This window comes from Coccomyxa subellipsoidea, assembly GCF_000258705.1.
Source record: "Coccomyxa subellipsoidea C-169, whole genome shotgun sequence".
Lineage (NCBI taxonomy): Eukaryota > Viridiplantae > Chlorophyta > Trebouxiophyceae > Coccomyxaceae > Coccomyxa > Coccomyxa subellipsoidea.
The window spans coordinates 1,451,549-1,467,688 of NW_005178033.1; the positions used below are offsets into that span (position 1 = coordinate 1,451,549).

General features: G+C 51.9%; 5 protein-coding genes across 5 annotated transcripts; 3 read left to right on the top strand and 2 right to left on the bottom strand.

Annotated features, from left to right (window-relative positions):
• COCSUDRAFT_53798 (delta12 fatty acid desaturase) lies at positions 1–3,975 on the bottom strand. Its single transcript, XM_005646885.1, has 8 exons — positions 3,874–3,975; positions 3,450–3,717; positions 3,155–3,285; positions 2,911–2,965; positions 2,703–2,806; positions 2,377–2,566; positions 1,563–1,793; positions 1–1,037 (listed from the first exon to the last, which is right to left on the bottom strand). Coding segments are annotated over exons 1-8 (1,161 nt in total). The 5' UTR covers positions 3,876–3,975; the 3' UTR covers positions 1–857.
• A 518-nt stretch (positions 3,976–4,493) lies between these two features.
• Positions 4,494–7,075, bottom strand: COCSUDRAFT_66605 (hypothetical protein; the record flags this gene model as incomplete). The annotated part of the gene is made up of 9 exons (XM_005646886.1): positions 4,494–4,885; positions 5,080–5,205; positions 5,333–5,387; positions 5,493–5,641; positions 5,750–5,821; positions 5,958–6,195; positions 6,532–6,640; positions 6,759–6,865; positions 6,972–7,075. The coding sequence occupies 9 exons, from the start codon at positions 7,073–7,075 to the stop codon at positions 4,691–4,693; spliced, it is 1,155 nt and encodes a 384-aa protein (XP_005646943.1). The 3' UTR covers positions 4,494–4,690.
• A 1,671-nt stretch (positions 7,076–8,746) lies between these two features.
• Positions 8,747–10,550, top strand: COCSUDRAFT_83473 (hypothetical protein; the record flags this gene model as incomplete). The annotated part of the gene is made up of 6 exons (XM_005647003.1): positions 8,747–8,801; positions 9,028–9,205; positions 9,289–9,451; positions 9,840–10,013; positions 10,163–10,348; positions 10,467–10,550. The coding sequence occupies 6 exons, from the start codon at positions 8,747–8,749 to the stop codon at positions 10,548–10,550; spliced, it is 840 nt and encodes a 279-aa protein (XP_005647060.1).
• Positions 10,551–11,236: 686 nt separating this feature from the next.
• On the top strand, positions 11,237–13,179 carry COCSUDRAFT_53799 (CDP-Ethanolamine:DAG ethanolamine phosphotransferase; the record flags this gene model as incomplete). Its single annotated transcript, XM_005646887.1, has 7 exons — positions 11,237–11,339; positions 11,421–11,534; positions 11,646–11,777; positions 11,863–12,096; positions 12,227–12,393; positions 12,497–12,670; positions 12,819–13,179. 7 exons carry the CDS (start codon positions 11,237–11,239, stop codon positions 13,059–13,061), a joined length of 1,167 nt encoding a protein of 388 aa, XP_005646944.1. The 3' UTR covers positions 13,062–13,179.
• Positions 13,180–14,264: 1,085 nt separating this feature from the next.
• Positions 14,265–15,967, top strand: COCSUDRAFT_16420 (tRNA pseudouridine synthase; the record flags this gene model as incomplete). The annotated part of the gene is made up of 5 exons (XM_005646888.1): positions 14,265–14,378; positions 14,512–14,628; positions 14,758–14,922; positions 15,306–15,530; positions 15,755–15,967. Coding segments are annotated over 5 exons (834 nt in total), but the record flags the coding sequence as incomplete, so codon positions are not given.
• Positions 15,968–16,140: the final 173 nt, after the last annotated feature.

Here is a 16,140-nt window from a genome sequence, read left to right on the forward strand (position 1 = left end):
CTCACTGTGGCTTTACACTTATCACACTGCAGAAAACATTCCTGCTTTGCCACTATGGACACCTTCTATCCTGACGCAACTCCTATGCAGTAGGACTGTTCAAATAAATCAGGCACTTCAATTTTAGGTCATTGGGATACTTGGAATCGTCTTCTTCGAGATCTCATCACATTTGTCCAGGTGAGGGCGCTAGCGCCTTGAGGCAGACATGGAATAACCGTTCTGCATCACCATGCATGTCACCTTGACAGTAGAAGGATGGTTCAATTGCACTACACTAACAGTACTGCTATCAGCTCTCAAGCACAAGGGTAGACTCAAGCATCATCCGCTGATCAGGAGTTTGATGTACACTGGTGCTTACCATGGAGGAATCAACCTCTGAAAGAATTGCAGCCACAAAAGCCCTATCCAGCCCTGTTCACACATTCTTTCGTGCCTATAGCACAGACATGATATGTACCAATGAAGCCTACTAAGACCCTGATATACAAGAAGGAGTCTCCAAGACGTATGCTTGTGCAGAGCCCTCCTGCCTTTTCCTTAAATATCAAGAAACAATGCCTTTTTCTCCAATGTCAAGAAACCTTGCCATGCCATACCTTCAAACGAGGCCATTTCAATGCAGTTGCACATGCCATGTGGCAACAAACAGCTCTAGAAGCTGGCAGCCGGGCACAACGGCAGCGCTTCAACGCCAATTCCAGAGAGACACCTCTGAGCTACATCTAACAATTTCAGTATGAAATTGACCGTGAAGATCCACGATTCTTGCATTTAAGAAAGCTGCAGCCTTCAGCAAGGGGCCCTCACAGGACGTACTGGCCTACACAGAGCCTGCCTAGAATGAGGGGAACCTAGTCGGACTTCTTCTGCTCCTTGAACTGCTTGAACCAGAACACTCCGCTGCCTGGGGTGTCCTTGTCCGGCGCCACCCAGCGGCAGGCCTGCCTGTCCTCCCAGATGGCTCGTGGCACGCTGCGGCTGTCGTGCATGTAGTACTTCCCAAGCACAGGGATCAGCGCCCTTGTCGCCTCCTGCAGACATGACACACTTCTTGAAGCTTCTTATACGAAACCCTGAGCAGATCAGTCGAACAAATCGATCGTGATAATCCCTTGAAACAACTTTTTTCCAGCTCCAAATCTCACACAGATGTTCCTCTGTAGGAGAAGTCTTCTTTCACAGGAGCCTCCATGGAGGCACAAAGGATTCGCAGACGCAGAGGAGGCTCATGCAGGACTGGCGTGCCTGCATATGGTAGTTGGGCAGAGTGGAAGGCACCGAAGATGCAGAGACAGGGTGCACATATATTTAGTCCGCCCAATCTAGAGGAGCGCCAGAGGCTATGTGTCCCATGCTTGTTATGGCCTACCCAAATGCAAATCAAGCTGCAAAACAGGGCCCTGGGGCTTGAAACAACAGCAAATGCATGGATGGACGAAGAGTAGAGACTTGAAAGTATGTCGACCAGTGCCCACATGCGGACCAATCTAGTTGGCAGCATGACAGAGTTCCAAGGATCAAATGACCGATGTATGAGGTGAGTGAGGGATACGCACCTGCGCATGGTAGTGGGGCAGGGTGGAGAAGAGGTGGTGGGCTACATGGGTGTCTGCAATGTGGTGGAACACGACGTCCAGGGGCCCATAGGATCTGTCGACGGTGGAGAGGGCGCCGCGCAGCCAGTCCCACTCGGTGTCGCTGTAGTGCGGCAGCGCCGGGTGCGTGTGCTGCAGCAGCGTGATGCACACCAGCCACGCGTTCACTACCAGGTAGGGCGCCACATACACCTGCGCCAGCCCCGCACAATGTCATGCATTTCCGGATTTTCCAGCACTCATCGAATTCTAATGTTGGGTTGAGATCCAGAGTCTGATTTGGAGGCTTTTCCGCAAGTCTGTTGAGCCCACTGCTGCTCGCGATCACACACTGCGCCATCACCATGCCAGACTGAATTCATTGCAGACTCCACTGCAAAATCCCCTTGGATTTGCCAACAAGTTTTTACACATATGGCTGGCATATGGCAGTTGTTCCGTAATACATTTACAAGATTTGAAATTTGGCTCTAGATCAAAACTTGACTTCAAAAAAATTCATGGCCCGTTGATCTATGATGCGACTGCTGCTGTGCTTACAGTGTATCTCTGTCAGACCCAGGGGAGCGTGGCAAGGAATAGCATGCGTTGGACCCATGCACTCTTTCAAGCACTTTGCCATGTTCAAGATGGTCCAATGTGCCAGTGCTGCTTGTGAGCACATGGATGCATTAGAACCACTTGAGCATGACCAGAGAAAGGAGGCTCTCAAGACTTCCATGGCAGGAGGTTCACGGCATGCATAGGACGTTGGTCTGTTGGGTAAGCAATGCACCTTGAGGAGCCAGAGCCAGCCGAAGGTGCTGCCCAGCCAAGAGAGGCCCGCGAAGGCCAGGCCCAGAGCAATGTCGCTGATAAGAATCTCGCTGCGCTCGCGGCGGCTGTAGATGGGCGAGTAGGGGCTGAAGTGGTTTGCCCATGACTCATACTCGCGGCCAGACATATTGAAGAGCAGGTACAACGGCCTGAGGGAATTTAATCAAATCACAGATACTCATATGGGCAAACGGACCAACCCTAATGATCAAGGACATGCAAGGCAAATAGCCAGCATTAAAGAAGTGGTTTCTTCAGTATTAGGAGAGGGAGGAGGGGCTGCACCAGCCAGCTGTCAAGACAAAGAGGATCTCCAGCAGCCGGACAGGGCCGAGCGTTCTGAAGCTCATCTCCTCATGATCCACAGGCCTGACATCTGGAACGAACACCTGGCAAAGCAGCCACATGTTAGCTGTGACATGGAGGAGAGCGGCCAGGTGCTGATATGCCTAGTGACCCTGTCTGCCACACATTCTGAGGACAAGACCCGCACCTCATCCTTGGCTGCATTGCCAGTGTTGGAGTGATGCCTCCTGTGTGAATGCTTCCTGCAGCGCATTAGGCCATGTCATCATCACATGTCACTATCGTTTGCGTGACACCATCTGTTTGGTAAAACGTGATGGCCAGTCAGCACAAAATAGAGAGGCACCTTGCCACCCTATACTCCAAAAAGACACACAAAGTCCAGAAATGTGTAGAACAGAAAGGGAAAATATCCTTTGAAATGAACGCACCATGAATAGTAAGGGACCAGCAGGCACGAATGTAAGACCAGCCCCACTGCATCGTTCACCAACTGTGACTCGCTGAAGGCCTGGTGCCCACACTCGTGAGCAATCACCCAGACACCCGTACATACAGCTCCCTGCCACAGACATACGCATTGTAAAATCCTAACGTTGCAGCAAATCAGGAACCATCAGTAATTGAGGAAACCCTGATGATCAACTCCCAGTGGTAAGTGATCGGCGCGTCGTGATATCCCATGCAAGCAGCAGGCATTCAAAAGACCTCAGCAATTATCATTACCTGGCAAAACCAGTACAAAGGCCACGATATCAGCCGTGCCCAGGTTGGCAGAGTGTCAATCGCAGTGCTGCAAACGTAGAGAAGAGCAACCGCTGCCAAATTTGCGGCCAAGTACGCAGACGATGTGAGAAGTGACCTTTTGAAACAGTGCTGCGGAATTGCCTTCCTGAGTGTGCCGATTGTAAAGGGGGGTTTCTCTATGGGTTGTCGGTTATTGACAAGCGGCTGGATCGAATATACCTCTCCTACTGCATACCCACCTTTTCCCCTGTGCAAGCAACAAGACCCTGGTGTCAAAACCAATGCAAACTAATATTATCTAGCATTAAATCTTTTTGCGACATGGATCTGCCCCAATAAGTTTCTAGCGCACAGCACTTCGATGCTGAGATGTCAGACAGACAAGCTGAGGGGACGCGCGTACATGTTTCGAAGCTATAAGCTCCACTGATGACAGTACTGTAATCGTTTCCAAAGTACTTAATGAGAAGCACCTTATCCAAGGACAAGTAGTGTTGAGAATTCAATACCGACTGTTGATTCGCTACGAGCTGAAGGGAAAATTTGAATGCACAGGGGAAATATGAAATCTAAGACATTGCACAGATGTGAACACCGTCTGAGACAAAACTAATGTGAAGGTGATGGTGACGACAGAAAAATTGTTCATAATTGCTGATATGGGCAATCACATTACTACTGAAACTTATTGGTGGTGAACAGCAACCCATATATGGTCACCCAACTATATAGGGTGACACGGTGGCGGTTTGCCCGCGCAAAATCATTGCAGCTGCCAGCTGGACTGCATGCAGAATATTCGTCATTAATTGCGTCACAGTACGGTATACCGGTAGTACCGCCGCACCTGCCAATATGATTCACACTGCGAGCTCAAGAGTCCGCGAGTCAATGACTTGTGACAACCACTTGTCAAGAGTGATTGCAGGTGCATGGCAATACCATGATGGCATCATGAGGCATGTGATTCAATTCTGTGATGGGAATACTGAAGAGGTCTGCCGGTGAGACCAGCTTCCAGCAAACTGTCCAACTCATGTAAAAGAAAACCAGACATGAAGGCAGAGCGAGCGACAGAGATGACTGGCCCAATTCAACTGGGCAAGCTTCGTGACATGCAACAGCCCTCACAAGCTCTGATCAGCTCATAACAGATACACAAAGTACATAAAGGAACACACAAACTTTCCAGCCCTACTAGTCCCCCAACCCGTCAGGAGCTAGTGACCCCACATCTTGGAGACATAGGGCCCCAGGATGCTCCACACCGCCACAACAGCAGTGACGAGGCCCAGAAGGATGACAATTGTGGCGCCGGCCCTGCGTGCCCAGGACCTCGGTCCCTCGGTCTTCATGAGGATCAGGGCAGGGTATATCCAGCCAATCGCCACAGCAGCCGTCGCGCCAGTGATGGTCTGCAGCGCAATATCAGTCCGATCTCAGTTGCCATGAGGATATCCCATTGAGGACCTCTCTTCACTGGGGGACCCACAACTGCTAGTGGTACAGAGTTCGCATTGCTTGTCATCGGCTTTAGGCCTATATGAAAGGGAAACTTTGTGTTTCAGCAGCAGCGCACAGCAGCAATCAGCATGGCAGGCATGCTCACCATGACTGGCCAAATGTTGGGCACGACCATGGCGATGGCGTATGTTACAACCAGTATTACAACGGTGATCAGCGCCCACGGGACAGTCGAGACTGTTGGAGCGCCAAACACGATCTCGGCAATGACCTGCGCAGACACTTGTAAGATGAGCACAGGAAATCACTGCAATGCGTGCATCAGACCGCAATAAATGGCACCCCAGTGAAATTGATGCGAGCTGACTTTGTAATAATTTCTGGGGGGCTGGACACACCTCCCGCAGGCCCCACTGGATCATGGGATAGGTGACAATCAGATTGAAAGCATACCTGCAAGCACAGAGAGCCCGTCATCTTCAAGTATGCAAACATCCTCTACAAGATAGAGCTCTGCTTGATTCCACATGTTCCATGCCACCAAAGGGCGGCACATACCCCAGCCACACAATGTAAGTGATGGCCTCTGCCACGCCGTCGCCCACGAGGGGCCCTAGAGAGTCCACACTGAAGTTCAGGAGGACGTCAGACTGGGTGTCATCCTGGAAGACCAGGTACAGGCCCACGCCAATGATGACGTAGAAGACCTGGCAGCACCCCAGCATCAGATCAGTCGATGATGGGGCCCAAAAGCTTCTTGTCAATTGTCAGGACAAGAAGTATACCTTGATTATGCTAGCCCAGCAGGAGCGCACCGTGCAGAGTCCCAGAGACCAGTGGAGGACGATGGCCCAGCGCCTGTGCGAGTATGCCTTGAGCTCCCGCAGCTGCACAGCCCCATCTTTAGCTGAGTACTACAAGACTTTTTGCAAACAAGTAGAAAAAATGAGCTTTTGCAGGGGAGGGTATCTCAAAAGCTGTGCTGGGAGTAGTGTAGCAGGGCAAAGACAGCGGGTGTCACACCAGCGGGTGCACGTTGTAGTGGCACACGTAGGCCAGGGCGATGACAGGCAGAGTGGAGAATACGCCCAGGACTTTGTCCTTCAGGTCTGGGCCGGTGAGGTCTGGGTTAGGCAGCCAGGATATGTTGCCCAGCCGGCCCTGCAGCCCGGCCAGGACCACCAGCGCGACTGTCAGCGACGAGAAGCCTAACGCCAGGAACAGGCCGACAGCACCCGCCCAGGCCAGAGACTTCAGAGACCTGCACGCATGCATTGCTGCTCAGCAGCTTGGCATGAAGTATTCCCTTGAGCTAAATTCCACAAAGTTGATCATACAGCAGTCTCTGCTGAATTTGTGGAGCTCACTGCACAAGCAGTAGGCTTCAGCATCAGCATGCAGCAAAAAAGTGAAGTTGACCCACCTCTGCAGAGTAAGGGGCAGCAGGAGAATGACGACAACCATTGCCACCTGCATGAAGCTGCAATTCTCAATATGTGATGATGAAGCTAGCAGCACACGGAGAAAGCGGTGGATTGCTTTGTAAAGAACAAGGGAGACAAGGCAGAAACTTGCCACAAAGCGGCGATCCAGATACCATAAGTCGCCCGTATGAATGCCAGTCAGGTTCGGTATGACTCCATTGTACTCAGGGGCCTTGCCCACCAAGACATCTCCCAGCATGATGGTGTAGGTGATCAGCAGCCCTGCATTGAGAACAGGTGTGAGCCCCATGCTCTCAGGCTGGAAGCAGATATCAGCAGACACATGCCCTGTTGATGAGTTCTCTGCAGACAGACGCACATTGAGCAGCCTGTCACTCACCTCCGTTGTTGATGATGATGAAAAATCGCAGTGTTTCGGACCCTGCTCTGCCAAGGTATGAGTTGATCAGCTCGCCAAAAGTCCATTTCCCAGAGCGCTCGCTTGCCCTGCAGAGCAGATCCTCATTAGATCATTACTTCGCAAGCATCCGCACGGGCTTTTGAGGAGATTACGCAGGCACAGGTTGACAAAGCTTGAGAAGGGTGGACCAACCTGGCCAGGATGTCAATGGTGACGTAGGAAAGAATGTACACAAGAACAATAAGCAGACTGCCCAGCACGACCCCCAGTGTAGCCACAGCTTGTGGGAGCGCCATGATGCCTGCAAAGGGGACACATTGTCGGATGCGGCTGTGCTTTGGTCGACAATACAGATATAGGGACTGACAAGATTCAGCATCCTCAGCCCAAAGACAACCATAATTTCCTCACCAGCTCCGATGATGGTATTAGTGAGGTTGAAAACAGTTGAAGGTATGCTGGACCCAGCATCCTTGGCAGGTGCACTTTCTGCAGGCTCAGCAGCCTCTTCGATATCAGGCTCCCCGCTGCATACAAGAGCAATGAACAGATGTGAGAATATTTGATCACGCCACTGCCCTGGAGGTCCCACCACTCCCAGGAGGATGCACTTGACCTAGGTACAGGTCATGCCAGCATGACCAGCATGTCATTGCGCTTTGCAAGCAAAAACTCTTTGAGATATTCTCATTGAGGATCGCAGGCTACCTGACGGCGCTGGTGCTCTGTATGAGAGGTTCCTCTAGATTTTCCTCCCTTTCCTGTGCATGCCTGAAAGCCTGATCGACCTGATCCTCTTCGTCGGCAGGTGATCGATAAACTCCATCCCTCCCGATTAATGGTATCGGGAGCGTTGATACAGCGCCCTTTACTCGCTCCCAAAGGACTGTATGCATATTCTTCTATTGGACACTTTGCAGCATGCGTTTTCCGACTTGACACGCTTGAGCGGATTTCAATGATCTTGCGCTAGAGTGTCTTGCTGCCCACAAAATCCATGCAATTCCCACTATGATCTAAAGGGTTGGAGATCAAAACCCCGTACATGGATTGAGTGCTTCAAGTAGATGCTCAATTTTTAGGATGCTTGCTGGTGATCGTACAGTGTAGAGAGAGAAGAACAGTAATATGGACTCCTTTTCACATGATTCTGGCCCGATATCTGAGAGGGATGTCATGGAATCTAGTTCAGTCCAAGGCGAGTCAGCAGCCTGAAAGTGCCTGATCAGGCACGCACCATCGAAGTCAATTGTATTATGGATGCCGTGTTGCGTGAAATCTTGGCTTGAGTTGTGCGATCGGGAAGATTTGTAGCCTAGTGACTGTGTGCGGACAGCTTGTGTCTCTGTGCCTCACCGAAGACAAGTACATATCCAAGTGAGATTGGACGTTTCTTGACTACGTTGCAGCTGTGTGTTTAAGCGGCTAATTGAGTGGGCGGTCGTTTGAGGCTCAACTTGGAGTTTAGATACGTAAGAACATCTTCAGACGCGTCGCGCTCGCCATTCTTGTCCAAGGGTATTATCACCTTCTTGTCCTGCTTTGACATCGCAGCGGAATTTGGACAGCTGAGCAGATGGCTTCGAAAGAAACCACAAAGGCCGGCAGACCCCGGCGAAGACAGACACGAGCAAGCGCCAGCGATGGGGAGGACGTCTCGGACCAGGTTTTGACTGGCCAGACCGTTGCGAGAAGGGCCACCAGGCGGACAACTCTCACAACCCTGGGACCGGCATCGCCAGTTGCAGTGACAGAGACCACAAGTCTTCTTGAGACAGACTTCAAGCCGCAGAGAGAAGTGAGCACCTGTGAATCTCTAGGCACTGCACCTGTGCCGTGACTCATCGCCTTCTGTCGATTGCTGTTTTGTGTCACTTCCAAGCAGATGTAAAGAAAGCCAATATCCAATAGTCACGAGAGGCTTTGAAGCATATTTATAATATTTAAAAGGTAATGAAGTCGCCGTGATGGCATGGTTTGACTTTGATGTCGTTCGTCCAAAGGTACCCCATCAGGAGGAGGGTGAGGGACACTTTGAGCATGAAGCAAAGCCAGCGCTGAGCGAGCGTCTAAAGGCTGCTGCAAACCATGTGGGCGAGCAATTGCACGACACCGTCAGCTCTGCATGGAATCATGCATGGCCAAGTTGGAAAACGGTACCTGGCTTATCTAATCTGTCCAATTAAGAGCTTCTGCTTGTAAATTATCGTAGTGTTGGAGACTGACACATGTCTCCTGCAGCTCGCAGGACTGCTCTTGCTGGCAGTCTTGACATCTTGGCTGACCTCTCGATTCTCCCAACCTGACCTCACAAAGAGGCAGCTCTCTACCATCCTCACAAGCGTTGAGCAGGCAGACAGGCGCTACAATGCTCTGGTCAAGGCCCTGGACTCGGCCCAAGGTCAAGTGCACACCACAGAGGACAGGTATGTTGTTGGTTGCTCACAAAAAAGGGCCACCTGCAGGCGTTTGTAATTGTTGTATCATTCACGGACGATGTCAAATGCAGGCTGGAGTCAACACAGAAAAAACTGGATGCTCTGGAGCAGAGCTTCCAGGGTGGCAGCGACAAGGACACCAAGCTGTCAGGGAAGGTGGAACCATCACTCATCGTGAACATGGCCGAGCAGCGCATGGAGAAACTCTTGGCTCGCTTCGCTGCAGACAAGACGGTGAGCTGACGGCCACTGTAGACTCTGACTCGGCACTCGGAGTGCCTTGGTGCCAAGACATTCTCAAGCGCCCATGTGCTGACTTCAGCAGCGTCTCCAGTTGAGGGGATCCTTCATGTGCTGAGCAGGGATTGGTGGATTATGCGCTGCATCCCGCTGGTGGGAAGGTGGTGGGGCACTCAAGGCTGTCACCATATGATGAGTCTGCACGGTCGTGGAGGCGTCTGTCCTCGGCACTGCCTGGTGCAGCAACAGCAGTGCACCCACAAGCAGACAAGGTGGTCACCGCGGCATGCTGACCTTGGAAACTTGCTGCCAGTGAAGGTGCAAATGGCAGTGAGCTTCTCTTCTATTTGGTAGCTGAGGAGTCCAAGTGTTGTGCTTGCAGTACCTGTTGACGCCAGGCGGGCCGATTCCCGGGGAGTGCTTGGCGCTAAATGGCAGCAAGGGCTACGTGGACATCAAGCTCAGGGAGACCATCGTGCCGACAGCGCTCACCTATGAGCATGTGCCAACATCCATTGCCTATGACATCCGCAGCGCTCCGCAGGACATGTCTGCGGTCAGTGCGCCCTTACTGGCCTTCTTGCTTTGCACTATATCCCACAAATTGTCCTGTAGACCCGCAGATTCGCTTAGCGTGTTCCTTTTGCTCCTGTCAACTAAGGCACACAGAAGGAAATTTACTGAGTGCTACTGCCTTTGCTGCAGACGGGAAGTCTCTCAGAGGCATTCCGCTTCTCTCCAAAGGGCAAGGGCCCGGTGCTGAGCCTGCTGGAGAGGCGCAGGGGCGTGGGCCCAACCGACCTGGGGGAATTTGTGTATGATCCCTCTCAAGGGGCGCTGAATACCGTCGCCCTGGATGGCACAATCCCTGCCGACCAGATCCGCCTGAAGGTGAGGCTGGGGCACCACAACTCACGCTGACATTGCTTGCTGCTCATGCCATGCAGTGGTCACAATCATGTGTGCAGCGGCGGCATTCAGAGGTGATGTTGGGATGTCACTTTTGCAGGTGGAGTCCAATTATGGGCACCCAGACTACACCTGTCTGTATCGCGTGCGCATCCATGGCAGAGTTCCCAAGGAGGGCGAGTGACGAATGACAGCACACCATTGTTGCAAGCAGCCTGCTCTACTCAAAACCTTGAAGTGCGGCCTGGTATCTTACATGATATCGTCAGAGGGCTGGTGTGTGGCAAAACATGTCTCCAAGTGGCTGCTTTGGACTGTTCTTTGGTGGACACGTCCTGCAGCCAGTGTGTAGCAGACGTTGCGCGACTTGCTACCGGGATATCTTACAGCAATTGGCGTGGAATATCTAAAGAGAGTTGTATTTTGGCAGAAGCTTCAGATGTGCTGCATGATGCATATGGTCTATCTGCTATAGCTATAGAGTGTATAGGCGCAATTTGGTTGAACCCAGATTTTGTGTGCCACTGGACAGCATGCTGTGCCCATATGGCATATGATATCTACATTTCACCCTGCTATTTTATTGTGAATTTTGAACCGATGTAAACATAGAAATTGCAACTATTTGCTAGATGCAGAAATGAAGTTTCTGCATGCATTGCCATGCTGGCTTTGTGTGTATCTTCTGACGTCAGCAGGATGAAAGGCCCCTGCATGAAGGCAGACTGGCGCATTGCATTCTGCCATTGCGTTGTCATAATCTCTCTGGTGCCAACATTTCTGCGTTTGTAATTGGTGTATAGTTCTGCGTTTCTTCCTTCAGCAGAAGTAAACACCTGGCATCTGGTGCCGTCGTGCACTGCTCCAGACATGCCGATTCTATCCAAGCGGGCGCTCTCTGGCCTGAGAAGCTACAAATACGTTTCCGCTGGCTACACGCTCCTTGATGACATCCATCAGCCATTCTGGAATTGTGAGTCTGGAGCTGCGCTGTGCATGTGCTGCAACCATCAACAGCTTCGGGCATCTCTGACACTATGTTCTGTGCTTGCAGGGTTGGTTGAAATTTTGCCAAGATGGTTGGCTCCCAACCTGATCACTCTGACTGGCGTGTTTGGCCTTGTCCTAGCATACTTCGTCTCTCTTTACTACGTCCCCAGTTTTTCAGGTATGGCTCAAACATGCATCACTATGCTGCTCCCTACACACAAACCTGCTGAACATTTCTGATGTAATGTTTTGTTGGTGCCAGGCACCTGACTTTGTCTGCTGCTTGCAGAAATTGCCCCGAGGTGGGTGTACTTCCTGAACGGTGCAGCAGGACTGATATATCTGCACTTGGATTGCATTGATGGCAAGCAAGCGCGGCGCACCGGCAGCTCCTCCCCTCTGGGCCAGCTCTTTGACCATGGTGAGCCTGCAAGCATGTCCTGGAGATCAGCACACTTTGCAGCTACATAGGAGGCCATCAGTGACACTCCCACTCCGTGGTGCAGGCTGCGATGCGCTGTCAGTGCACCTGGCAGTCACGTGCATAGGCACGTCCATCGGCGCGGGATTCACAAAGTGGACGGTGCTGGGTGTGATGTCCATCATGGGCCCCTGGCTGCTGGCACATTGGGAGGAGTACCACTCCGGCGTCATGCTCTACGGCAACGGCTACTGGGGAGTCACGGAGGCCAACTACCTCATGGTCCTCCTGCACTTCTTCACTGCTGCCGTTGGCCCAGGTGCGCCGCTTAAAAGGAGGTTTAAATAGCTGAGCAGCTAAGAAGCACCAGCTGGTGATGCAAGGATGTTGTATGCGCCAATGTAGGTGGCGTTGATTAGTTTGTACTATTGAGGTGTTCTGTGCTGCAGGTGTCTGGCAGGTGAACATCAGCAAACTGCTGCATGTGAGCTTGCCCTGGCCGCTGCATGATGGCCTGTTGATCAAGCACGCTGTCCTCATTGTTGTGGCCTGCTTTGCGGTGGAGCAGCTCAGCGGCCAGACCTGGCGCATGTTCGTGACTGGTGTCTCCGGGAAGGTGGGTCTCACAGAGCTTGACTACTCATCACCCAGCGCGCTCATATATCTGTTTCCACAGCAATTTTGATTTGTAAATTGACATCATTGCACTGCATGTGCAGATGCCAGCGGATGAGCGTGGCGCCAAGCAGCTGGGCCGGGGACATGCCGCCAGCCATCTGTTCCAGCTGGCGCTGGTCCTTGTTCTTGGCACTCTGGTGATGGCAGAGCCATGGCCGACCACTGGCCAATGGCGAGCCGTGTTTGGAGGATTCGGCATTGTGTATGCGCTGCAGGCAAGCTCAGATCACCATTTCTGTCCTGATGCCACTCAGTCCTCCCATTATTTGTGCTCTTTCTCGAGAGGATCAGCATTCTGGACACGTCTATGAGATCGAAAATCTGGAAGGACGGTGGTCTCAAAATGAGCCTGTTCTGATGCAGGCAACCAAGCTGATCATGGATCACATGTGCAAGGAGCCCTTTGAGATCCTGTGGTGGCCTGTGTTGGCGCTGGTGCTGTTGCTGGCCAACAGCCGGGCGCAGCTGCTGGACTCAGCCATCACCGCTTGGGGCTTTGCAGCGCTGATGATTGTTGGATATCTTCTGTACATCACGTCTATCATCAATGAGATTTGCAGCTTCTTGGGCATCCGCTGCCTCACAATCAAGCCCTCAACTGCCTGAGTGCTGTAGCAAGGAAGTATTGCCTCTGACTGTAGTTGTCATTAGTGTTGATGAGCATAAGGATAAGGAGATCAGTATTTGTTCCTGCTGAGGAGTCTTGGTAATTACACTGCATTACACGTATCAAATTGATACTGTACTTTGTGTAGAACCAGCTGCTACCCCTGCGCAGCTGTGCACCACAGAAGTGTAGAGGAAACCCGAAGATAGGTTCCTCGAGTGCTGTATTGTATTTGCATGCATTGCCAGCAGTGCTCTGCAATACACATAGCATCTATATGGCGATTCCCAGCCTTAAAGGCTGTAGGCACATGCAAATTTTATCAGTTGATAGTATGAACACCCCTTGGACGAGAAATACAGGCTTTTAGCCAACTCAGGCTGCACAGCTGCCGCAGCCTCATATGCGACATGTCCCAGGCCTAGCTAGCCTGAGGCCGTGGCTGGAGGCGGCGGCCAAGGCTGGTTAAATTCATCACAGCTGGACAGAAGTTTTCATGCAAGTAACGTCTTCCAAGCTGAGCTCTTGGAGATTGCCGACTCAAATTAATCTGAGAAGCATGGATAGCTCCTTCCCCAAGGCGATTGCATGAGATGACTAACAGCTACCCACAGCTTCTCACGTCAATTGCATTGGATGAGATCCTATCATTCCAACTGAAGTGAATTCATACATCCTACACACAAGTATGTAATGCCCTGTGCAACTTTGACGCCAGAAAGTATCGAGAGAATGACGGCGGCCTCCTTGTGTAAGCCGTTGCATGAAGTTTTGTTTCCTGATGCTGTATACCTCGGAGAGAAATCACAACAACAACAGCTTGTCGCAAGGCTCAGACACCTTGCAGATGAAATAGAGTTTGTCTTGGTTGAAGAGGGCACAGATTATCCTCTTGACAATTTGCACGACGGGCAGCCAATGGTCTGTGACAGAGGATTGGAGGCCAGGATAGCGTCATCCCATGACGCCCAGACTTCAGGTAGCCACGTTAACCTCTGTATGTTTCATCACAAAGGATGGAACGAATGGAAGACTTTGTCATTCTGCTTGGGGCTGATTTTGGTGGGTGGTGGTATATCAGGCACTGATGACGTACTGAATCAGCCTAAGAAGAAACGAAAAGGTAGGCATTTTTCTCGTTGGTGATCTACATAATCCTTGAAGCAGCTTCATGATCTTAGCATGCTGGTGCTGCAGAGAAGCGGGAGTTCGACATGAGTGCGTACCAACGGCGTTACGTTGCACTTGGAGTCTTCTATGTGGGCTGGAGATACCATGGCTTTGCTTCCCAGGCTGATAGTGAGGAGACTGTGGAGGTCAGAACCCGCTCATGGCATTCCAAAGAATCATCCATGCAAAGGAGCCCAACATGCTAAGGAGCCCAGACAGAAGCTTTCTCGTGATGCCATTTTGCAAAGCCAAGCTCAAACCACACCTGTGCTGGTGCAGGGTCACCTATTCCGCGCCATGCGCAAAACAAAGCTCATCCCAGAAGGACTTGGATGGGAAGGCCTGGGATATTCTCGATGTGGACGCACAGACAAGGGTGTCAGTGCACTCGGGCAGGTTATCATCCTCTCCTGTGCCAAGCCAGATGCTTGTCATGCTGCTAAAACTCCAGCTCTCTCTCCTTGACGCGTTTCTCAGATAGTTGGATATGTCTCTGCCTGGATGAAGCGATGCATGCTTCTTCAGGTGGTGGCCCTGTGGCTGAGGTCTGGAGCGAAGGCAGATGAGCCAGCGTTGGGCGTGGATGAGGAGATGGATTATGCGGTCACCCTGAACCGCGCTCTGCCTGATGACATACGCGTGCTGGGCTGGACGCCTGTGCCTGAAGGCTTCAGCGCCAGGTGCTCTTCTGTTCTCACCTTCACACCCTTCTCTGGGGCTGTGCATGTTCCGACCTTGAGGTTCTGGCTGTTTGAGATGCACGCTTTACAAAATATCCTGGCATGCTAAAAACAGCAAGGAGGGAAATCATATTGTCAGTCTGAAAATTCCCCCACCGCAATTGCGATATGATGATCTCTTCAAGGCAAGCCAGCGGCGGGTAGCAGGGTGTGCATGTCTTTCACGATGCAGGTTATCACAATATGTCTAGGCTCCCGTCAATCTTCCTGCAAACAAGCCGTGCTCCCTTCTTGAGAGTGAGAATGGTTCTTCTCTCATGTCTTTGGCAGCATGAGGGCATCTTGTGCGCGTGTGCTCTGGCTAGGTTCAGTGCGGTGCACCGCGAGTACAAGTACTTCATTGTGCAGCGGGGGGATCTGGACCTGGCGGCCATGCAGGAGGCGGCGGGGCACTTTGTGGGGGACCACGACTTCCGCAACTTCTGCAAGGTTGACGCGCAGCACGTCAGCAGCTTCCGCCGCACCATACTGGACTTCAGGATCGTGCCTGTGGGTCTGCAGGGGGCGGCGCAGGTGTGTGCGCTGCATGTGCGCGGCACCGCATTCCTGTGGCACCAGGTGATCTTGCTTCTTGTGCTTGCGTTTGCCCCATCTTAAGTGGAGTGAAAATAGTGTGTAAGGATGATGGGCTGGTAGAGAAAAAGGCCAGCATGCCTCCATGACACGGTAGCTGTCTATCAACTGTATTTTGATTTCAGTCTTAATCATGTGCTGCTTTTGAAGCAGATATGACCTGTATTAGCATGTATGATTGTATCAGATCAGGGTGTTTGGATGGGCAGGTGAGGTGCATGGCGGCGGTGCTGCTGTTGGTGGGCCGTGGCCTGGAGAGCCCAGATATAGTGCGCAGGCTACTGGATGTGGAGGTCACCCCTCTCAAGCCCCAGTACAACATGGCTCCTGAGGTGCCGCCCGCTCACTTTGCAAATGTGGCCTGCCACTCCCTGGCCAAAACCACCAGCTGCCTTGCATTGATAAAGAGGCGGGAAGCGTAATTTTCTCTGTGGTGCCCATGCAGGAACCCCTGCTTTTCTCTGCCTGCGTCTTCAATGATCTGGCATTCAGGAGGTCGGCACAGAGCCATGCTGCCACACAAGCAGTTGTGCAGTCCCATGTGGACCGCCACCTCATCGCCCTGGCTCTGCTCCAAACTGTGTCAGACCACCTT